General features: G+C 42.0%; 1 protein-coding gene across 7 annotated transcripts; it reads left to right on the top strand.

Moving 5' to 3' along the window:
• The first annotated feature begins 1,533 nt into the window (after nt 1-1,533).
• On the top strand, nt 1,534-15,971 carry LOC103632101 (splicing factor 3B subunit 3). 7 transcript variants are annotated; one of them, XM_008653953.3, is made up of 15 exons: nt 1,534-2,130; nt 2,573-2,707; nt 2,822-2,901; nt 5,845-5,928; nt 7,107-7,206; nt 7,318-7,466; nt 7,571-9,479; nt 10,964-11,274; nt 11,942-12,257; nt 13,141-13,296; nt 13,404-13,542; nt 13,833-13,909; nt 14,074-14,195; nt 15,201-15,309; nt 15,393-15,971. In XM_008653953.3, the coding sequence occupies exons 1-15, from the start codon at nt 1,924-1,926 to the stop codon at nt 15,564-15,566; spliced, it is 4,068 nt and encodes a 1,355-aa protein (XP_008652175.1). In that variant the 5' UTR covers nt 1,534-1,923; the 3' UTR covers nt 15,567-15,971. The 7 variants fall into 7 exon arrangements, 6 of the variants coding, with proteins under 6 accessions (XP_008652175.1, XP_008652174.1, XP_035816749.1 ...); XM_008653952.3 differs by having other exon boundaries at nt 1,656-2,130; nt 11,939-12,257; XR_004851366.1 differs by having other exon boundaries at nt 1,662-2,130; nt 11,942-12,924.
• Nucleotides 15,972-24,357: the final 8,386 nt, after the last annotated feature.

Genomic DNA, 24,357 nt, shown 5'->3' with positions numbered 1-24,357 from the left:
GTAGAAGAAAGCAATCCACTCATATCTAGTGAAATTATAGATTGGTTTAAATTCCAAGTAACCTATGCACTCACCTTATGCAAACTAGTTCATTTCTGCACTTGATATATTTGCTTTGGTTTGTGTTGGCATCAATCACCAAAAAGGAGGAGATTGAAAGGGAAATAGGGTTACCTTTTCCCACAATTAATTTTGGTGGTTGAATGTCCAACACAAATAAATGGACTAACTAGTTTGCTCTAGAATACATGTTTTACATGTGCAAAAAGGTTCAACACAAACTAATAAAAGATTCAAGTTAGGGACAAAAATAAACCGGAGCAAAGAATTGAGTGTGCTGTAGACTGGCGCACCAGACTAACTTGGACCAAGATATTGAGGAAAGCAACACCTCAAAAGAAGACATTAAGAAGATCAAGTGAAGTCCAAGAGAAGAATCAAGTGTTGCCTGCGGACTATCCGGTGCCTCACGCCGGACTGTCCGATGCACCAGGAATAGTAGCCCTAACGGCTAGTTCCAGGTGACACCGTGGAGGGAAGACCACCGGATTGTCCGGTGTGAAGTCCGGACTGTCTGGTGTATAAAGTCTACGCGCCAACGGTCACCTGCTCTGACAGACCTAACGACTAGGCGCACCGGACAAGGGCACCAGACTGTCGGTGATCCCACCGGACTGTCCGGTGCACCACAGAAAGCAACATCTTTCCTCCAACGGCTAGTTTTGTGTTGGGGCTCTATAAATACACCCCAACCAGTCATTTCCAGGTGTGGGAGCCCAAGAGACATACCAAGGCACATAGTTCACATTTCCAAGAGCTCATACACCCAAGTGCTTAATAGAATCACTTGTTGATTAGCGTAGGTGCTTTGCGAAGTGCTTAGGTTAGTTAGACCGCTCTAGCGCTTGCTCTAGGTGAATCCTAGTTAGTTGAGTGAGTTTAGATAAACCAAACAACCACTCGTCTCTTGCGCGAGCCGTTGTAATTGTACCGAGTGGGGCAAGAGTCTTGCGAGACCATGACAACCGCGTTTGTGTCACGACCGCCACCGTATACCGGAGGGAACGAGGCCCGCGACGTTTTCGGCCGGAAGCTCGATAGTGGAGACGACGGGGAGCGTCCGAGAGGAGCCGGAAGCGGAGCACCACTTGCGCGTGGAGAAGGCCCGCAGCTACGGAGTTACTCGATCGAGGTGCTTGGCCCTCGCGTGGGCTTCCCTTTGCGTAGGGACACCAACGAAGATTAGTCGGGACATTATGTGGTTCCGGATACCTCGGTAAAAATACCGGCGTCATCCACGAGAGTTTGCATCTCTACCTTACTATTTAAGTTTCCGCATTTATATTAAACATTTAAGTTTCAATCTTGTATTCATACTTATATAATGTAGATTGAAACTTAACCATTGCGGTAGAGATAACAACACTTAGACAAAACCTAGCTTGCACATTCTAGTTTGATTATTTGCATAAGTTTTGCTCTAAAGAATTATTTGTGATCTAGTTTAAGTGAAAGTTTTGGAAGTTCTAATTCACCCCCTCCTAGGCGTCTCCCAGTTTTCTACACTCATCGGTTCGACTCGGCTCGGCTCGGCTCGACTCGACTCGTTTGGTTTCAAGACCTATAATAACATATTGGGAACTAGGGGATAATGTCGTACTGAATTCGTGTAAATTATTATTATGTTAGGATAGAATAGAAATCATTTACTATTGGTAGGTATGATCCCATTTTCAACTTTTGTTGCCTGTTTGGTTTGTTGGTTTGGTTCCGCTCAGCGGCGTCGCTAGTTCGCTGCTGGATCCGCTAGTTTAACTTGGCCTCGTTCTCCCTGAGCCAGAATCCAGAGGCTCCGTCCTTCGGCTAGGCGAGATCACGTGTCTGAATCAACCAACCAAACCCTAACCCTTGCAGAGGCTGCGGATGAAGCCATCCACCGCCGGCGACGCCTCTGCGGCGGCGGCGGCGTCCTCTTCGGGGCCCTCTACCTCCGCGTCGACATCCGCGTCCACGTCTACCGCGGACGCCACCCACTACATCGCCAAGCGGGTGCTCCGGGGAAGCGCCGTGCTCCACGTCGCCGAGGGCTGCTTCCGCTCGCCCGACTCCGCGGACGTCGTCCTCGCCAAGGTTTGCTTTGCTCCCCACACTTTCACAGGAGAGATGGATTTTTTTGTGAGATCACCGGGGGATGAACTATCCCCACCTTTTCATTACCACAGTTTCTGTCAAAAGCCTGTAATGGTAGTTACAAATTGGGTCATGAGCCCATAGTTACAAAGCAAGAAAGGCCAGAAAGAGAGCACAAGCAAAACCACATACAATAGAACAACAATCACTAACAACCACAGAGAGAAGCAACCAAGCTACAGCTCCTAGAACTGAGGGTGGTGGATGGTCGCTGAATATTGCACCGCCAATAGACAAAACTCCGATAACCTCAATTCCACAGCCGATGACTATAAGGCTCTGAGCCAAGATGACAGACGACATCTTCTATCAATTTTACAATTTACATAATGCGTTTGCTGGTTCATGTTCCCTGTTTCATGTAACTGGGGTTCTGCTTCAGGAAACTTCACTGGAGTTGGTTGCTGTTGGTGATGATGGTGTTTTACAGTCAATATGTGAACAAGACATTTTTGGGATTATAAAAGATATTGGTGTATTGCAATGGCACTCTAGACATAATGGTTTAATTCCACAGGTACTTTTCCTTCTCACTACAGTCCGCAATCTTTTCAATGTTCTTTTGTACACAACACATCTGTGTCTAATTGTGTTTGGAAGTGAGTGATTAATTAATTGTTGATCTTTTCAGATAGAATGCAAAGATCTTCTGGTTGTCCTTTCAGATTCTGGAAAGCTTTCTCTTCTTTACTTTTGTTCTGAGATGCACAGGTTAGTTCTATTTGCCTCTGTTTTTAACTTTTATGCCTTTGTTCTCTGCTTGTTGGTACTAGATTTTGGCTCTTAAATGTTGTTTTTATGGTAATGCTTAGTCAACTGTATTTTATGCATCTAGCAGTATGTTTACTTTTTTCGAACACGCAGGAGAGCTGCGTATCATTATACTAAGAAGAAAAACAAGGTCCAAATTAGACCAGAACAGCCAATACAAACTACAGGCACCTCACGGTGGCCAGAAAACACCATACAAAAAGGGTTCCATTAAGAACTAAAGAGACTACTCACGCCTGGGACTGGAGCCAAGAGGAGGGAGAGGTTTTTAGCCCCTGCCAACTCCCAAAGCACTTTCTCATCATCTAGACTTTTAAAAGCAAGCACTATGCTTGGACAGTGTCTGTCAAAAACACATCCATTTATGTGGTTCCAGATTGTCCAAAAACCAAGAATAATAAAAGAATTCAGCCCCTTTGCAGCTACACCCTGCACATTATCAGCTATCTTCCGCCACCATTCCATTGCGTTCCCTTCACCTGGTTGTGGAGCAAGGCTTTGAAGGTTAACTTGCTCAAGCAAAGTGAACCAGAATTCTCTTGTAAAAACACATCCAACTAGAAGATGATTAATGGTTTCATGTTCTTGATCACAAAGAGGGCAACATTCAGGGTGATCCAACCCTCTTTTACGCAGTCGATCTGCTGTCCAGCACCTCCTAAGAGCAGCCATCCACACAAAAAATTTACATTTTGGTGGAGCCCAAGAGTGTCAAATTATTTCCCAAGGATCAAAAAGGGTTGATCCAAAAAATAGACCCTCATAGGCTGCCTTTGCTGAGTATTTGCCATTGGTGGCTACCCTGAACACATGTTTAACAGTTTGTAAGACGTCCTAGAGGGTAAGAAAATCAGAAATGACTCCTACGGTTAAGGTACATTTGATGTTTGAGATCCATTTCCTATCCAGTAGAGCGTCTTGCACCCTTCTACTATTGACTAGCCAGGCGTCTGTGCTTTGCTACGGTTTTTATATATCATATATATAAATAGGTATTGATATATTTATTCAAATATAATTATTGTTAATTTCTAAACACTAAGGTACGTGTGGTCTGGTGGTTAACCCCTAATTTCGGGAGCAGGGGCGTGGGTTCGAGTGCTCGCTTTGCACTATTTTTTGCGCGGTGTGGTAGCTGCGCGGGCGGGGTCGGGTGCTAGGCAGGCGCAATAGCTGGTTGCGCGGGTGCTGGGGGTCCACAGGGTAGTAGCTGAGAGATCGTTGCACGGGCGATGGGTGTGGGGCCCACAGGGTTTGGTGCCGAGGCGGGGCGCGTGGGGCGGGTCCAGAGTATCAGCGCGGAGGGTGAAGCCGTGGTAGCACCAGGTGCCCACATTAGGTTCTTAATAGAGTAGTATAGATTGCTCGCCGAGGTATAGTAGCAAACAGACGTGGCAGAAGGTCCTCAATACATTTGCCTAGAAGCCATCGATCTTTCCAGTAAAAAAAAGTTGAACCACCATTGCGAATTTCAGTGACAACAGCCATATGGAAGAAGGTTGTCATTTTCTCAGGAATTTGCAACGGGAGGGGCGGAGGGCAGACCAAGGCTTTCCAGGCTCTGTTTTTGACAGCCATAGCCATCTTGAGAGCCCAACCAAGCTCTTTGAGACTGAAAAGGCCGACAAACTCTTCCCCAAACAATGCCTCCCCCCCCCCCCCCCAACATCTTTTGTCCGACGCCAAAGGAAACCTTTCCTGATTCTATCAATAGCTCTTAAAGCCCACTGCGGTAGATCAATTGCCATGGCGAGATAAATCAGCATCCCTGTTAGCACAATCTGGACTTGAACTCGACGTCCAGCTCTATTCATGAAGTCGGCTTTCCATCCCTCTAATTGCTCCATTATCTCGTAGTGTGCTATATTTTATGTAAAAAATCCAAGAGGTATTAGTGAAGGTTAAAATGATTATGGGTTCCAGTTTTAGGAACTAAAACTAGCAAATTACTTTCACTATCCAACCCTACTGTTTATAGTTTTCTTATTATGCTGACCTTATGAGGTGCCGGCTCACCTATATGTTAGCCCTCAATTTCATGCTCTTATCTCCCAGTCCAATTTCTTTTCACAAAATCTGGGATCCATGTGGCGTCCGCTTTGCTTTCTACATGTCAATGACTCAAGGGGCAAGCACAAGACTGCTGGTGGAGTTCCAGTCGAGACAGTTTTCTGCCGAGAGAGCATATATAATTATTTGTGTAAGAGGTGGGTGGCGAGTTTGCCTACAACCTATCTTCGTGGGATAAAATGGTTCAGGATAAATGCATATGATAAACCAGATGAGACATTACATCACTACCAATGGTTCAGGATAAATGCATATGATGGGTGGCGAGTTTGCCTACAACCTATCTTCCAAAGATCTGATAAACCAGATGAGACATTACATCACTACCATGGGCTCTTCCAAAGATCTGATAAACCAGATGAGACATTACATCACTTTAAAAAACCCAGTTCTGTAGTAGTGTAAATAGAAATATTACTAAATTCTGATAAATGCTCGAGTTGAAGTGAATCTATCTATGCCTACAATTTAGTTAATTCCTTGCACTGTAGGCCCACATTTAGGGATGTTATTATGGGTTTATAATACTTCTGTCTACCAGCATGAGAATGATGAGTTGATTACCAATATAATTGCACCGTGCTTGCAACTTTGGAGACAAAATAAGGAAAAAATACATTAGTATCCAATAAGCTGCTGCCAGTTTCATTATTTATAGAAGCATGCTCTATGCATATTATTAATTAAACCTGATGAGAATTCAGTTAACTTTTATTTAGCATGCAATTCATTCTGCAATTTTAGTTCTGTTTTATCTGAGAATGAACCCAGTCCACAGTTCAATAAGTACTGATAGCTATCAATGTATTTTAGGTTCTTCGCAATTGCCAATATTGAGTTATCGAAACCAGGAAATCTGAGGCATCATCTGGGAAGAATTTTAGCGATAGATCGAGAGTAAGAGCAAGTTTTTTCTTCTGAGGCCTTTTCATTACACGTAGTATTTTCTATTGCAAGAAAAATTACAGCTATTTTCTCCCATTATCCAGTGATTTTTTGTGTACATTTCTGCTGTACATTTGCTGGAGTCGTAACATTTGTTATATTATCTCTTGTTCTGAGCAAAAGTTGAATTGATAATTCTAACCACTCTTTCCACCATCAACATTGCATTATTTTGCAGCCATCCCTTTTAGCTTGAGTATTCTATCATCATTTTCCTTAACTAAATGGGAGTATTCTACTCCCTCCGTCCCCAAAAGACTGTTGTTCTACTTCTAGCTTTGAACTTGGACATTCACTTGTCCAGGTTCAAAGCTAAAATAACAGTCCTTTTGGGATGTAGTAGTTTATATGGTAAATGGCATAAAAAATTTATCCTTCCTGTCAGATATTGTACCTTCTGTTGATGCGCATGGTTGACATTTTGTGCTTGTTAGGTTTGAATAGTTACAGTTGCAACTAGTTCTGTGCTCATGCACAAAACATCTTATCACATACAACCTCTGTTCTAGAATAGAAGGTGTAATTTTTTTTTCTAGTCATAATACAGGGCGCCCAATTCCTGGCGTTCGTATACTCACATGCAAAATTTGATATGGTGCTGAATTGATTTGGCTTGCATGCATATGCAACTGTGTGGTATGCACACATGGTTCCATGGTCCTGCCAGGCCAAGAAAATTAAGCATGTGGGACCCGGGAATAATTAAACATGCAAGCTAATTGGTTAACCTGTTTTTGCATGCACGCATGTGGCATCACAGTAAAATGGGCGCAAGCCAAACCACCCCTATCACATTGAAATTAATTCTCTCCTTGGTCTTAGTGTCAGAGGGAGTTGCACCTTCTATTCTACGGAGGAAGTACCAGTTTACACTAGTATCTTATATTAAGATACTGTCAAATCCTACCCAAGCATTTCAATTTGAGTTCTATGGATTATGACTAGCAACTATTTCTTAAGTATGAGCATTTCTGTATCATGGAGTAGAAGTTTTTTCTGCATATATCATGCTTTTATTGATTTTGCTTTGTTATCTCTTCACACATAGTAAAATTAAAATATTAAGCATGTAAAGTTAAGTGGCTCTTATTATGAACTTTCTTGACCGTAACTTCATCTTCTCTTTTCAGATCTAATTTCGTTGCTGTCAGTTCATATGAGGATAAGTTTGCCCTTATACATGTTTCTGTTTCCCAGAGTGGTTCTGGCAGCGGTATTATTTCTGAGAAGGTGAGAGTTGAATGTTGTTAGTGACTTTCTTGGCTCATTTATCACATGCTCAGTCTAATATTTACATTATATTATTCCAGATTTTGAAGATCTTCCATGTCATAATTTCAGAAATATTTTTATCCACCAGAAAATGAAGATGACGCAAGGATCATAACTTCGTCTAGGACCAGCATCCGTGGTACAATTTGGACAATGCGCTTCATATCTGTGCCCCAAGATGAAGAATACTATCCAGTTCTGGCAATGATAATTAACAGGTTTGTCTGCTCTGATTTCATTTCATCTAGTCTGTAATAACTTGCAATTGAATTCTATTAATTTCTAGGTATTCTTATTTAAGTATTCACTAAATTCATTCCAGGAAAGGCTCTGATGTGAATGACTTGTCGTTATTTGGATATGACTCCAGCAGCTGTGTTATCAACCACCTCTCTAGTTATTCAGAAATTGGACCTTTGGTACTTGACGTATCAGAAATTCCTGAAACGTTTGGCTTTGCACTTCTGTTGCGTGTTGGTGATGCTTTATTGTTGGATCTTAGAAATCCAACAAATGTCTGCTGTATCCAAAGAGTCAGCTTGACGACTAACCTGATTGGAGAGCCAATCACTGTTGAAGATCCCTGTCCAGGATTAGATGTTGATGATGATGTGGCTGCTTGTGCTTTGCTAGAATTGAGAGATTCTGGTAATAACATAATGAAGGATGATGGTTATATGGACATTGATGGTGTTGACAGCAGAAGTAATGTGAAACCAAGGATCGTTTGCTCGTGGAGCTGGGAGCCACCTGACCCTGTCAGGCGAGGATGTGCAAGGCTTCTATTTTGTTTGGATGATGGAGAATTTCATATTTTGGAATTTACTTTGGATGTTGAAGGGGCGAAGCTGTACACATTTGAATATATTGATAGGACTTTGCCTTGTAGACCTCTTTTTTGGATGAAAAACAGAATGATAATAGGGTTTGTAGAGATGGGGGACGGCATGATTTTTAAACTTGGTCACCGCAGGTTGCTTCATAAAAGCACTATTCAGAATGTAGCACCAATATTGGATCTAGCAATTGCTGATTACCATGGTGAGAAACAGGACCAGATGTTTGCATGTTGTGGAATGTCCCCTGAGGGCTCTCTTCGAGTTTTAAGGAATGGTGTCAATGTGGACAGACTTCTGAAAACTGAAGCTATTTACCAGGGTGTCACTGGTTTGTGGACTTTGAGAATGAAGGCAACTGATGCCTACCATTCTTTTCTTGTGTTGTCATTTGTGGAGGAAACCAGAATACTGTCAGTAGGACTAAGTTTTAATGACATCAGTGATGCCGTGGGATTCCAGCCTGATGTTTGCACTTTAGCATGTGGTTTGGTGGCTGATAATCTGCTAGTTCAAATTTACAGCAAAGGTGTTAAGGTCTGTTTGCCTACAGTATACGCTCACCCTGAAGGTGCCCCTTTAACTTCTCCAATTTGCACTGACTGGTATCCTGCTATCACTATCAGTGTTGGTGCTGTAGGACATAATATTGTTGTTGTTGCTACATCTAATCCTTGTTGCTTATATGTCCTTGGTGTTAGATCATCATCTTCTTACCAGTACGAGTTGTATGCAACACATCATGTGCAATTGCAGTATGAAGTATCATGCATATCAATCCCACAAGAGGATTGTATACATGATAATGTATCTTTCAGCTGTGGAGAGGGTGATGACATTTGTAAGAACCCCCCTCCTAAAGTTAATGTTTGCAAGTTTGCTGTTATTGGAACTCATAGACCTTCAGTGGAAATCATCTCCTTGGAACCTGGAGAAGCATTAAGGGTATTAACTATTGGGACTGTATCTGTGAATAATGCACTTGGCGCACCTATGAGTGGTTGTATACCTGAAAATGTCAGGTTTGTTGCGGCTGAGAGGTTTTACATTCTTGCAGGCTTGAGAAACGGAATGCTACTCAGATTTGAGTCAGAAACACGTGATTATCTCCCTGGTTTTCTCTACAAGGACTCTTCTATTCCTTCTGTTAATACATTCCTTCAGTTGATTTCGATACGGCGTATTGGAATTACTCCTGTACTGTTAGTGCCAATACATGATTCAGCTAATGCTGACATCATTGTTCTCAGTGATAGACCTTGGCTATTACATGCAGCAAGACATAGCCTGGCATATTCGTCCATTTCATTTCTTTCTGCTTCTCATGTCACACCTGTTTCATCTGTTGATTGCCCCAATGGTCTACTGTTTGTTGCTGAGAGCTGTTTGCATTTGGTAAGTTACTGTGACCAGTAACACCAGCAAAAGAAATACATATATACATCTGTTTTTCTTCCCTAGGGATCAAGAATTATATCATGCATTGAGTGCCCTAAGTTACTGGACATGATACGAGAGTAGAAATCAACAGAACTGAATTCCATGCTAGTAATTATCTAAATACGTATTTGTACTGGCTGATTTTTGTTGCAGCTATCACATTGAATGCAAAGTGAATTGAAGTATTAGACTAACAATAGCTTTTCCTTTTCTCTCCTTGTTGCTTTTATCTGGGCACATTTATTGACAAACAATTTGGCAATGATGCATACTTATTTTTTCTCACTTGCAGCAACAATTTCAAGGTAAGTTCATCAACTTAGGGCTTGTTTGGATGCCCATGTATTCACCTCAATCCATCTGTTTTGGGGTGTTCCACACCAATCCACTCAACACACATGGATTGAGGTGAATACATGGCATCGAAACAAGGCATTAAGCTGTCAGCTTTCCTGGCCACTAAACACCATTTACAGCATTGAGATTGTTCTGCTTTTGTTGAAAGCAGTAACTGCTCAACTGCCAATACGCGACTATGCATTTCGGCCTTTGTTTAAGTGGCCCAGAGTTGTGACTTTTAAGTGTTCAATTTTAACTTCACTTGATTAAGTCTGGAACCGTTGAACTTCACTTGTTACTTGAGTTCAGTTTCTCCTTTTGTTTTAACAATTCACTTTGAAAGAGTCTGAATTATGAAATGTTCAAATATTTCTTGGATTCTAAACTGTTCTAAATAGATAAATGACTTTATGACCACATATCACCTCTACTGGTAATGGTATATCTCTTATCCCTCCTACTCTTTGTCGGAACCTATAACTAGAACCCCCCTCTCCCCCCATGTTATGGGCACTGGGCCCACGGTGCAGTGCCAGGTCAGCCGTGAGTACTGTTCATGTGCAGGTACTGGAATGAATATTTGGCAAGATAGGTCCGGTGCTCGCCCTCCCATAGGAGGCCTTGAGTAAACCCAGATATATTATTCTTGCTTGTTTTATAATAACATCCTGCCCCTCCTTATATAGATGGGTAACCCAACTCAATAGCTAAGCAACTCTAACAAGCCCTACGTACCCGATACTGCCCACATGCTACAGTACCCTCGCGTGAACAGTATTCGTGCTGACCTGGCACTGCGCCGTTGGCCCAGTTCCCATAACACCCCATTGTTGGGTTGTTCTCTCATGTTTCAAGTAGACTACGAGTTTCAGTGCATCAGTATTGGTCTTGGCATATGGTATGTGAGGCAATTACTGGTAATATCTTGTGCATGATTTTGGTTCAGAATTACTATTTGAGATATTACTTCAGTGATGTTCTGTTTCTTTCTTACAATGTTTGTGCCTGTGTTCTAGCTTGTGTATGTTTGTATTAGTGTGTCCATGTATGTGTGTCCTTATCTGCTGTCATTTGCATTACATTTTCTTTTTTTCTGTCAGGTTGAACTGGTTCATGGGAAGCGATTGAATGCACAAAAGTTTTCAATTGGAGGGACTCCAAGGAAAGTGCTATACCATAATGAAAGCAGAACACTGTTGGTACTGAGAACTGGGCTAAATGGTGCATCGTCTTCTTCAGATGTTGTACAAGTAGATCCACAAAATGGGGTATTACTTTCCAGATATAAATGTGAACCTGGCGAAACAGCGAAATGCATGCAAATTGCAAAAATAGGAAATGATCAAGTTTTAATTGTTGGGACCACTAAGTCTGCTGGACGGCCGATGATGTCAAATGGTGAAGCAGAAAGGTGCACGCCTGATCTTTTGTTTATAATAATACGGTTTATTTCTAATATCTCCATGATTCATTAGCAATATTTTCTTTGATTTGCAACTACTTTTTTTTGTGGTTGTGTGGAGTGTAACCAGTGAGAATATATTTACCTTTCATCTAGACTTAGTTATTGCATTTTTATTATAAAGTGTGTCAAGGTCTTAATGTATTCACAAAATCATATCATGATACCATGCAGTGCTTAGATGTTATGCTGAGCCAGAAAAATTACCAAGTTTAAGTTTTTTTTTTAATTTGGCCTGGTTTTGGTTTGCACAGTATCAAGTTCTATATAAATGTTTCCTATGTTTAGGGTTTAGATTTCTATGAAACATCTGAAACCATAAGACATGTAGTTTTTATTTTTCTCATACAGAGCTTCATCAGTCTGCAATCTATATTTAGATACCTGTCTGATTCTTATTGATTGATTGTTACCAATGATCATCTGTGGTTTTAGTTGAAGGAAGCTAAGATTAAAAGGGCCTGTTTGGTTTGTGGCTAAATGTGCCACACTTTGCCTAAGGTTAGTCGTTCGAATTGAATAACTAACCTTAGGCAAAAAAGTTAGGCAAAGTGTGGCAACTGAGGTAATGAACCAAACATACCTTAAGACTGACTACTCTTTATTGATGAAGCAGCATCAAGGGACGCCTGATTGTTTTAAGCTTGGAGGCCGTTGAAAGTCCTCGTGAGAGCAGTTCGTTTATTCCAACTTTTAGTTTTAATCCCTCTTCACATTCTGGTTCTCCTTTCCACGAGATTGTTGGATATACAACTGAGGAATTTTCTAGTAACAGCATGTGCAGCAGTCCTGATGAGTTTAGCTGCAACCAGATCCAAGCTGAACAAATGACAGGGCAATTGAGATCATTGACTCAATATATATTGAATGGCGCAGTTCTTGCTCTGTGTCCCTATCTAGATCGTTATGTGTTGGCAGCTGCTGGTAATATGGTATGATGCCTATATGCTGTTTTTACTATATTTTCTTTAAAAAAATTCCTTAAAGGGAGCTGAACTCTCCTATGACAAATTATCTAAAAGGGAATTAGTAATGACAGAATAGTGGCTAAGGCCCTTAGTGGGCTTGCCCAGTATGGGCATAGGGTTTTGTACTGTGCCATCAGATTTTGGGCCCAGCTGCATAATGATTGTTTCTTTGACAGGCAAGGTTTTCCCCTGACGGATATGTTTCTATAAACCCCCCGGGATCTTGCCTATATCTGTGTACCATACCCACTGCAACCAATCAATCCAGTATAGATGATGTTGCCTATATTTGTATACCTTGCCCATCACAATCAATTAATCTACTATATTTCACGAGTCTGAAATGGCCAGTGATTCTTCTGCTGCCCTCACATGCCTTTGCGGCTGCACATCCCTTTCCTACGTGTCTCCGTGGCAGCGCCCTTTCCCGCACGAAGTCAACATTTATGTTGGAGAATAAGGATGTTGTGTGTCCTTGCCCTCATGATCTTTGGACATTATCAAATGAGATGCCCAGATTTATGGCTTAGCTTCTTAATGCAATAGTAATATAATATGCAGCTCTCATTGTGTTCATTGTTCAATTGCAAAGAAGGAACAAGTCTATTTTGGCCATCAAACTATAGCCCAGGTCTGATCTTTTGGCCACCAAGCTCCAAAACGGGCATCTTTGTTTATGGAACTCTCTAGTCCTTGTCTTTTTTGGCCACCAAGCTTCAAAACGGGCATTTTTTATTCATTTCTTGTTTCATATCTTTGCGATGCTAATGAATTAATACCCTTTGGCCTTGTTTAGTTGACTGCAATTGCTTATGGAAGCTAACATTTGTTTACTTATTTTTGACAGATTTATGTATTTGGTTTCACAAATGAAAATCCCCACAGAATAAAAAAGTGTGCTGTTGGTAGGACACGATTTACAATAACTTGCCTGAAGACATTTGCATCACGAATTGCTGTTGGTGATTGTCGTGATGGTGTTCTCTTCTATTCTTATAATGAGGTAATACTTGGGTCTGATTAAAATGACACGTTCTTTATGGATTTGTGATGGAAGCTCTTTCTATTGTTAGTTCTAATCTTGGCTCTTCATTTTCTGATTTTTATCAGAGTCATAGGAAGTTGGAATTGGTCTATTCTGATCCTGCTCATAGATTGGTGGGTGATATTGCTCTTTTAAATTGTGAAACTGCTGTGGTATCAGATCGACGTGGGAGCATATCTGTATTATCATGCACCAGATTGGAAGGTAGGTGGTAGGCACTAGGCAGATGGTGTAAATGTTAATGCTTTTTTCAATGGTGTGTTGGAATTATATGCTCGCTAGCTAGTTCATAGCATTCATGTTCAATTAGCATATATCTTGTGTTTTGCTGTGATCCTTTTATGTTATACTTTTCTTCAAATTATATTATTTTTATGCCACATTATTTATCAACATTTGTAGACTATTTTCAGTTTGTATATTGCGCTACAGAAAGTTTCCTTTTTCATGAGAATGTTTTTAGTCTACTCATCTTTTTTAAACTTGTCTTGCAGTTTCAGAAAGTCCACAGAAGAACTTAGCCGTGAATTGTTCATTTTATATGGGTGAAACAGCCATGAGCATTCAGAAGGTAAGTATTTTGTTGTTCCATAGATTGTTAATTTATTGATGTGCATTCACTACACCTTGCCTTTTTGCATTTGTCCCTTCTAAAAATTTCAAACTACACCGCTTCCATGGTTCATGTGACCATGTCTGAGACATTCGTTAACTCATGCTTATGATTTATTGTAGGCTGCATTCAGGTATCGGCTTCCAATTGATGATGATACTGACCCGGTGCTTGAGACAGTTTACAACTGTATCGTGGCAAGTACCATGTTGGGGAGTCTCTTTGTTATGATTCCACTTTCAAGGTATATCATGATACAAACATTCCCGTGCTTGGCCTGAGCTGACATTTTCAGCGTTAGTGACCAGTTATCTCCAATCCGCTAGCCAATTTGGAGACTTGGATTTAGGTTTTGACTAGGATAATTGTGCCGTACCCACTAACTCTCCTAAGATTTCAGGTCCCCACTGCTCAGTCAATTTTGACAATGAGAACCAACATTTATATTTGTTGCAAGTAACTACCTGTGCTTTTCAATTTAGAAATGTAGAACATATGAACACCTAATGTTTAAAGAAGCTGAGTTATGAGAAACGCTAGATTAAGCTTGAGGCAGGAGATTTTGCCTATTTTTGCAGATGTACTGTTTCATGCTAGTTAACACTTCTGTCAGGAATACTAGTGATTTAGGGTGGTCCATTTTGAAGTAACTCACACTGGGCATAAAGATACGGATATCAAGTGCTTAAATTTATATAAGTATATTTTGCTAGGGTAAATGTAAATATGAAGATTATCATTCTGAGAGCAGTTAGAAGGGCGGGCCTAGTGCAGCGGTAGAGCCTACCGTCTGTAACCGGAAGGTCCCGGGTTCGAGCCCGCCCTAGCTTCTGCATATTATGCGGGTAAGGCCTGGCGCTTAAAGATACCCTTGCCTAGACCCCACACAATGCGGGAAGCCTACAGCACGCTGGGTACGCCCTTTTTTTTTCATTCTGAGAGCAGTATAGTTTATATCTCTGCATCCCCCCTCAATCTATGCAGATCACAGATATATGGTTCTTCCCAAATCTTGCTGTTTTCTTTCCCTCACGATCTGTGAATGTTTTTTTTATATGGGATAAAAATAAGACTCCTCTAAGAAAGAGAACTGCTTAAACTTATGTCAACAATCATTTGTAAATTATTCCATGTGCATTTATGTCCTGAGCTTTAGTATACACCATTTGTGGACAAGGAACTACTCGTGTTCGTCTACAGCTCTAAGGACTATTACTCAGTTTCTGAAATGCATAAATTGATGCTGCAGTGAGGAGCATCAGCTTTTGCAAGATGTCCAAGAAAAACTCTCAGTACACCCATTAACTGCACCGGTCCTGGGAAATGATCATGCAGAGTTCCGTCAGCGTGGTACCCCTGTAAGACGTCACTATTACATCTTTACGTTTTGCCTGATATAGAAGTTTGTGATATATAACTTTTAGTAACTTGTGATCCGCAGTCGGTAGTGCCTCCCATTCTTGACGGTGATATGCTTGTGCAATTCTTGGAGCTCACCGGTGAACAACAGCAAGCCATCCTTACTCATGCTTTGCCAGGGAAGGGGCAACATAGGCCCCTCTCGGTTTTCCAGGTTTTGCAAACATTAGAGCGCGTCCATTACGCTCTTAACTGAGGCTTTCTTCAATCACAGTTACTACAAGGTTTGGATATTAGAGCTGGTTGACCTTCATTGTTTGAGATGCCGTCAGAGCTGAGGTTTTAGTGACCTTCGCAATCTAGACGGCCGATTCCAAGTCTGCCATGATATTTATCAGAACGTTTGATTGATGATGCAACTGGAGCTTGATACTGGGAAGTCTCATGGTGGCGAGTATCCCGTGGAGGCACCAGATTCGTCGAACCTCCTGTGTATATACAGTCGGCCGCTTTTGGTAGACTGTTGTATGGCGCATTCTGCATAGAAACGAATATTCTTTCCGTTTGTTTCAATAGATAATGTAATGTTTCTTACGTCAGCTGGTCGGATGCTCAACGAGAAATAAGGGAAACAATGAATTGCATTGGCCGTCCTGCTCTATCACATGCCATTACTGATTAGTGATGAATGCATGCACCAGCTGCCGCAGTGATGATCTTGCCGCGGCAGCTCCTGGTCAGGGACGGCGCCCACGGGGACGCAGCGAGCGGTGATGTCTGGCAGTGAGCTGGTTGCTGAAGAGCACGACTCTGGTAGAGAGACAAGCTGTTGGTTGCGATTCTCGGCAAGGTAGAGGCGTAGAGCAGCTTGGGGCTTTCATATTGTGCAAACAGGGGGGCTACGCGGCTTTTGGTTGTGGCTTGGGACCCCTAAAAACTAAAGGCCTGTTTGGTTCGTGTGTAACTTTGTCTAAAATTAGTCGTTTGAATTGAATAACTAAGCTTAGATAAAAAAGTTAGGTAAAATATAGTAAGTTAGGCAGTGAACCAAATAGGTCCTAAATGTCAAACTAAATGTCAAACCGTGAACCAAACAGGTCCTCAATGTCAAACCAAAAAGTTCGCTGCTTCCGAAAGTAGGCTTTCGGACACTTGAAAGCATCTCTGACATTCTTTTAGTGTTTTTTTTGGAAGAACTTTTCAAATATTACTTGCCTGTCACTAATAAGTAAAAGAATATTGTTTCTTTTTTTTATTGCTCCGAACCGACAGCTAAAACATCCACTCGTCTATGACTCCTAGTCACAGCTAATTTTACCAAGCAGTTTTTAGTTTTTTTTAATCTATAACCTTTTTTACATCCATAACAATATTTTCACGGCCATAGTACAAGCCATAGTACAACGAACAAACTTTAAGACTTTTTTTTATTTGCTACTGTTGCCTTGTTTTCTTAATCCCTCTTATCTAGATATAATACGCTTTATCTAGATATAATGTTACACCCGAAATTAAGGACAAATTCGGGTGTATCTCGTATGCGCGCCAAAGCAAATCCACACATATAATGACTCAATGTATAAAAACGAGTGTCATAAACTTTATTACATAATGATAATGTCTTACAAAATAATTGATGATAAATAATTCAAGCTAAGATAACTATCTCCACGACGCCATAGTTGACTTGGAGATGATGTCTAGATCTCATCGAACTTGTCGTAAAAGTCCTCCTCTGGTGGTACCTGCTCTTCACCTAGTGTGATTATAGCAATGATGAGCTCCCATACGGTCATCGCTCAACAAATGTGGAAAAAAGTATAGTGCAAGACTTACCCAGGAGAATGGTTAAGACTGAGCATTGCTTTTAATAAGTTGGTCAAAATTTTATTAGCAATTACTAAGTATAATTGTATACCAACCTGAAAGTCGCCTAGAGGGGGGTGAATAGGGCGAAACTGAAATTTACAAATATAAACACAACTACAAGCCGGGTTAGCGTTAGAAATATAAAACGAGTCCGCGAGAGAGGGTGCAAAACAAATCGCAAGCAAATAAAGAGTGTGACACGCGGATTTGTTTTACCGAGGTTCGGTTCTTGCAAACCTACTCCCCGTTGAGGAGGCCACAAAGGCCGGGTCTCTTTCAACCCTTCCCTCTCTCAAACGATCCCACGGATCGAGTGAGCTTTCTCTTCTCAATCACTTGGAACACAAAGTTCCCACAAGGACCACCACAAGATTGGTGTCTCTTGCCTCAATTACAAGTGAGTTTGATTGCAAAGAAAGGATCAAGAAAGAAGAAAGCAATCCAAGCGCAAGAGCTCGAAAGAACACAAGCAAATCACTCTCTCTAGTCACTATGGCGTTGTGTGGAATTTGGAGAGGATTTGATCTCTTTGGTGTGTCTAGAATTAAATGCTAGAGCTCTTGTAGTAGTTGGGAAGTGGAAAACTTGGATACCATGAATGGTGGGGTGGTTGGGGTATTTATAGCCCCAACCACCAAAAGTGGCTGTTGGGAGGCTGTCTGTTCGATGGCACACCGGACAGTCCGGTGCACACCGGACAGTCCGGTGCCCCCTGCCACGTCATCACTGCCGTTGGATTCTGACCGTTGGAGCTTCTGACTTGTGGGCCCGCCTAGGTGTCCGGTGCACACCGGACAGGTACTGTTGGCTGTCCGGTGTGCCAGTATGGGCACGCCTGACTTCTGCGCGCGCTGCGCGCGCAATTAATGCACCGCAGGTAGCCGTTGGCGCGGAGATAACCGTTGCTCTGGAGTCGCACCGGACAGTCCGGTGCACACCGGACAGTCCGGTGAACCATTGGCGTTTCCCGAAGCTGGCGAGTTCCTGAGGCCGCTCCTCCTTGGCGCACCGGACACTGTCCGGTGTACACCGGACAGTCCGGTGAATTATAGCGCGAGTGCCTCTGGAAATTCCCGAAGGTGGCAAGTTTGAGTTGGAGTCCTCTGGTGCACCGGACACTGTCCGGTGGCACACCGGACAGTCCGGTGCGCCAGACCAGAGGTGCCTTCGGTTGGCCCTTTGCTCCTTTATTGAATCCAACATTTGATCTTTTTATTGGCTAAGTGTGAACCTGTTACACCTGTATGACTTATACACTAGAGCAAACTGGTTAGTCCAATTATTTGTGTTGGGCAATTCAACCACCAAAATTAATTAGGGACTAGGTGTAAGCCTAATTCCCTTTCAATCTCCCCCTTTTTGGTGATTGATGCCAACACAAACCAAAGCAAATATAGAAGTGCATAATTGAACTAGTTTGCATAATGTAAGTGCAAAGGTTGCTTGGAATTGAGCCAATATAAATACTTACAAGATATGCATGGATTGTTTCTTTCTTATATAACATTTTGGACCACATTTGCACCACATGTTTTGTTTTTGCAGATTCTTTTGTAAATCCATTTCAAAGTTCTTTTGCAAATAGTCAAAGGCAAATGAATAAGATTTTGAGAAGCATTTTTAAGATTTGAAATTTTCTCCCCCTGTTTCAAATGCTTTTCCTTTGACTAAACAAAACTCCCCCTAAATGAAATTCTCCTCTTAGTGTTCAAGAGGGTTTTGATATATCATTTTGAAATACTACTTTCTCCCCCTTTTGAACACAATAGGATACCAATTGAAAATATTCAACACTTAAGTTTTTGAAATTGGTGGTGGTGCGGTCCTTTTGCTTTGGGCTCTTACTCTCTCCCCCTTTGGCATGAATCGCCAAAAACGGAATCATTAGAGCCCTCGAAGTACTATCTTCCCCTTTGGTCATAAACAAATGGGTTAAGATTATACCAAAGACGAAGTCCGATCCTGTTGCTTTGGGCTCTTACTATCTCCCCCAAAGACAAAGTCCTTTTCTTTGATGCTCATGCTTTTCTCCCCCAAGAATGGAGAGTTGCTTGGAGCGACGGCGAAGGATGAGTTACGTAGTGGAAGCCTTTGTCTTCGCCGAAGACTCCAATTCCCTTTCAATACACCTATGACTTGGTTTGAAATAGACTCCCGTGTCGAGGTCGAGATGCCCATTGGTTCCCATGGGTGTCTTGATGGGCTTGGCATCCTTCATCCCAAACTTGGTTAGAATGTCTTGAGTGTACTTCGTTTGGCTAATGAAGGTGCCCTCTTGGAGTTGTTTGACTTGGAATCCTAGAAAATACTTCAACTCCCCCATCATTGACATCTCGAATTTCTGTGTCATGATCCTACTAAACTCTTCACATGTAGATTCGTTAGTAGACCCAAATATAATATCATCAACATAAATTTGGCATACAAACAAGTCATTTTCAAGAGTTTTAGTAAAGAGTGTAGGATCGGCCTTTCCGACTTTGAATCCATTTGCAATAAGAAAATCTCTAAGGCATTCATACCACGCTCTTGGGGCTTGCTTGAGCCCATAAAGCGCCTTAGAGAGCTTATAGACATGGTTAGGATACTCACTGTCTTCAAAGCCGGGAGGTTGCTCAACATAGACCTCTTCCTTGATTGGTCCATTGAGGAAAGCACTTTTCACGTCCATTTGATAAAGCTTAAAGCCATGGTAAGTAGCATAGGCTAATAATATGCGAATTGACTCAAGCCTAGCTACGGGTGCATAGGTTTCACCGAAATCCAAACCTTCGACTTGGGAGTATCCCTTGGCCACAAGTCGAGCTTTGTTCCTTGTCACCACACCATGCTCGTCTTGCTTGTTGCGGAAGACCCATTTGGTTCCTACAACATTTTGATTAGGACGTGGAACTAAATGCCATACCTCATTTCTAGTGAAGTTGTTGAGCTCCTCTTGCATCGCCACCACCCAATCCGAATCTTGGAGTGCTTCCTCTACCCTGTGTGGCTCAAAGGAGGAAACAAACGAGTGATGTTCACAAAAATGAGCAACACGAGATCGAGTAGTTACCCCCTTATGAATGTCGCCGAGGATAGTGTCGACGGGGTGATCTCGTTGGATTGCTTGGTGGACTCTTGGGTGTGGCGGTCTTTGTTCCTCATCCTCCTTGTCTTCCTCATTTGAATCTCCCCCTTGATCATTGCCGTCATCTTGAGGTGGCTCATTTTCTTGATCTTCTACTTCATCAAATTGAGCCTCATCCTCATTTTGAGTTGGTGGAGATGCTTGCGTGGAGGAGGATGGTTGATCTTGTGCATTTGGAGGCTCTTCGGATTCCTTAGGACACACATCCCCAAGGGACATGTTCCTTAGCGCGATGCATGGAGCCTCTTCTTCACCTATCTCATCAAGATCAACTTGCTCTACTTGAGAGCCGTTAGTTTCATCAAACACAACGTCACATGAGACTTCAACTAGTCCAGTGGACTTGTTAAAGACCCTATATGCCCTTGTGTTTGAGTCATAACCAAGTAAAAAGCCTTCTACAGTCTTAGGAGCAAATTTAGATTTTCTACCTCTCTTAACAAGAATAAAGCATTTGCTACCAAAGACTCTAAAATATGAAATGTTGGGCTTTTTACCGGTTAGGAGTTCGTATGATGTCTTCTTGAGGATTCGGTGAAGATATAATCGGTTGATGGCGTAGCAGGCGGTGTTGACCGCCTCGGCCCAAAACCGATCCGAAGTCTTGTACTCATCAAGCATGGTCCTTGCCATGTCCAATATAGTTCGATTCTTCCTCTCCACTACACCATTTTGTTGTGGCGTGTAGGGAGAGGAGAACTCATGCTTGATGCCCTCCTCCTCAAGAAATCCTTCGATTTGAGAGTTTTTGAACTCCGTCCCGTTGTCGCTTCTTATTTTCTTGATCCTTAAGCCGAACTCATTTTGAGCCCGTCTCAAGAATCCCTTTAAGGTCTCTTGGGTTTGAGATTTTTCCTGTAAAAAGAATACCCAAGCGAAGCGAGAATAATCATCCACAATAACTAGACAGTACTTACTCCCGCCGATGCTTATGTAAGCGATCGGGCCGAACAGATCCATGTGTAGGAGCTCCAGTGGCCTGTCGGTCGTCATTATGTTCTTATGCGGATGGTGAGTGCCAACTTGCTTTCCTGCTTGGCATGCACTACAAATCCTGTCTTTCTCAAAATGAACATTTGTTAATCCTAAAATGTGTTCTCCCTTTAGAAGCTTGTGAAGATTCTTCATCCCAACATGGGCTAGTCGGCGATGCCAGAGCCAACCCATGTTAGTCTTAGCAATTAAGCAAGTGTCGAGTTCAGCTCTATCAAAATCTACCAAGTATAGCTGACCCTCTAACACTCCCTTAAATGCTATTGAATCATCACTTCTTCTAAAGACAGTGACACCTACATCAGTGAATAGACAGTTGTAGCCCATTTGACATAATTGAGATACAGAAAGCAAATTGTAATCTAAAGAATCTACAAGAAAAACATTGGAAATAGAATGGTCAGGAGATATAGCAATTTTACCCAATCCTTTGACCAAACCTTGATTTCCATCCCCGAATGTGATCGCTCTTTGGGGATCTTGGTTTTTCTCATATGAGGAGAACATCTTTTTCTCCCCAGTCATGTGGTTCGTGCACCCGCTGTCGAGTATCCAACTTGAGCCCCCGGATGCATAAACCTACAAAACAATTTTAGTTCTTGACTTTAGGTACCCAAATGGTTTTGGGTCCTTTAGCATTAGACACAAGAACTTTGGGTACCCAAACACAAGTCTTTGACCCCTTTTGTTTTCCCCCAACATATTTGGCAACTACTTTGCCGGATTTGTTAGTCAACACATAAGATGCATCAAAAGTCTTAAATGAAATGCTATGTTCATTTGATGCAATAGGAATTTTCCTCTTAGGCAACTTGGCACGGGTTGGTTGCCTAGAGCTAGATGTCTCACTCTTATACATAAAAGCATGGTTAGAACCAGAGTGAGACTTCCTAGAATGAATTTTCCTAATTTTGTCCTCGGGATAACCGGCAGGGTATAAAATGTAACCCTCGTTATCCTGAGGCATGGGAGCCTTGCCCTTAACAAAATTGGACAATCTTTTAGGAGGGGCACTAAGTTTGACATTGTCTCCCCTTTGGAAGCCAATGCCATTCTTGATGCCCGGGCGTCTCCCATTATAAAGCATGCTACGAGCAAATTTAAATTTCTCATTTTCTAAGTTGTGCTCGGCAATTTTAGCATCTAGTTTTGCTATATGATCATTTTGTTGTTTAATTAAAGCCATATGATCATGAATAGCATTAATATCAACATCTCTACATCTAGTACAAATAGATACATGCTCAACAATAGATGTAGAGGGTTTGCAAGAATTAAGTTCAACAATCTTAGCATGAAGAATATCATTTTTATCTCTAAGATTGGAAATGGTAGCATTGCAAACATCTAGTTCTTTAGCCTTAGCAATTAAGTTTTCATTTTCTACTCTAAGGCTAGCAAGAGAAATGTTTAATTCTTCAATCCTAGCAAGCAAATCATCATTATTATCTCTAGGATTAGGAATTGAAACATTACAAACATGTGAATCAACCTTAGCATTTAAACTAGCATTTTCATTCCTAAGGTTGTCTATCATCTCATGACAAGTGCTTAGCTCACTAGATAATTTTTCACATTTCTCAATTTCTAGAGCAAAAGCATTTTTAACCTTAACATGTTTCTTGTTTTCTTTAATTAGACAATCCTCTTGAGAATCCAAAAGGTCATCCTTTTCATGAATAGCACTAATTAATTCATTTAATTTTTCTTTTTGTTCCATGTTAAGATTGGCAAAAAGGGTACACAAGTTATCCTCCTCATCACTAGCATTTTCATCACTAGAGGTTTCATATTTAGTGGAGGATCTTGATTTTACCTTCTTCTTTTTGCCATCCTTTGCCATGAGGCACTTGTGGCCGACGTTGGGGAAGAGAAGTCCCTTGGTGACGGCGATGTTGGCGGCGTCCTCGTCGTCGGAGGAGTCGCTAGAGCTTTCGTCGGAGTCCCACTCCCGACAAACATGGGCATCGCCGCCCTTCTTCTTGTAGTACCTTTTCTTCTCCTTTCTTCTCCCCTTCTTGTTGTCGCCTCGGTCACTGTCACTTGATATAGGACATTTAGCAATAAAATGACCGGGCTTACCACATTTGTAGCAAACCTTCTTGGAGCGGGACTTGTAGTCTTTCCCTCTCCTTTGCTTGAGGATTTGGCGGAAGCTCTTGATGACGAGCGCCATTTCCTCATTGTCGAGCTTGGAGGCGTCTATTGGTTGTCTACTTGGTGTAGACTCCTCCTTCTTTTCTTCCGTCGCCTTGAATGCGACGGGTTGAGCTTCGGATGTAGATGGATCATCAAGCTCGTTGATCTTCCTCGAGCCTTCGATCATGCACTCAAAACTTACAAAATGCCCGATTACTTCCTCGGGGGTCATTTTAGTGTATCTAGGATTACCACGAATTAATTGAACTTGAGTAGGGTTAAGGAAAATAAGAGATCTTAGAATAACCTTAACCACTTCATGGTCATCCCACTTTACGCTCCCGAGGTTGCGCACTTGGTTCACCAAGGTCTTGAGCCGGTTGTACATGTGTTGTGGCTCCTCCCCTTTGCGAAGCCGGAATCGACCAAGCTCCCCCTCGATCGTTTCCCGCTTGGTGATCTTGGTGAGCTCGTCTCCCTCGTGCGCGGTTTTGAGCACATCCTAAACCTCCTTGGCACTCTTCAACCCTTGTACTTTGTTATACTCCTCTCTACTTAAAGAGGCGAGGAGTATCATTGTTGCTTGAGAGTTGAAGTGCTCGATTTGGGCCACCTCATCCTCATCATAATCCTTATTCCCTACGGACGGTACCTGTGCACCAAACTCAACAACATCCCATATACTTTTGTGGAGTGAGGTTAGATGAAATCGCATTAAATCACTCCACCTAGCATAATCTTCACCATCAAAAGTTGGTGGTTTGCCTAATGGGACGGAAAGTAGAGGTGCATGTTTAGAAATGCAAGGATAGTGTAGGGGGATCTTACTAAACTTCTTACGCTCTTGGCGTTTAGAAGTTACGGAGGGTGCATCGGAGTCGGAGGTCGATGTTGATGAAGTGTCGGTCTCGTAGTAGAC

The sequence above is a fragment of the Zea mays genome, chromosome 7 (assembly GCF_902167145.1).
Source record: "Zea mays cultivar B73 chromosome 7, Zm-B73-REFERENCE-NAM-5.0, whole genome shotgun sequence".
NCBI classification, from domain to species: domain Eukaryota; kingdom Viridiplantae; phylum Streptophyta; class Magnoliopsida; order Poales; family Poaceae; genus Zea; species Zea mays.
This window is presented reverse-complemented; position numbering and strand designations above follow the sequence as displayed.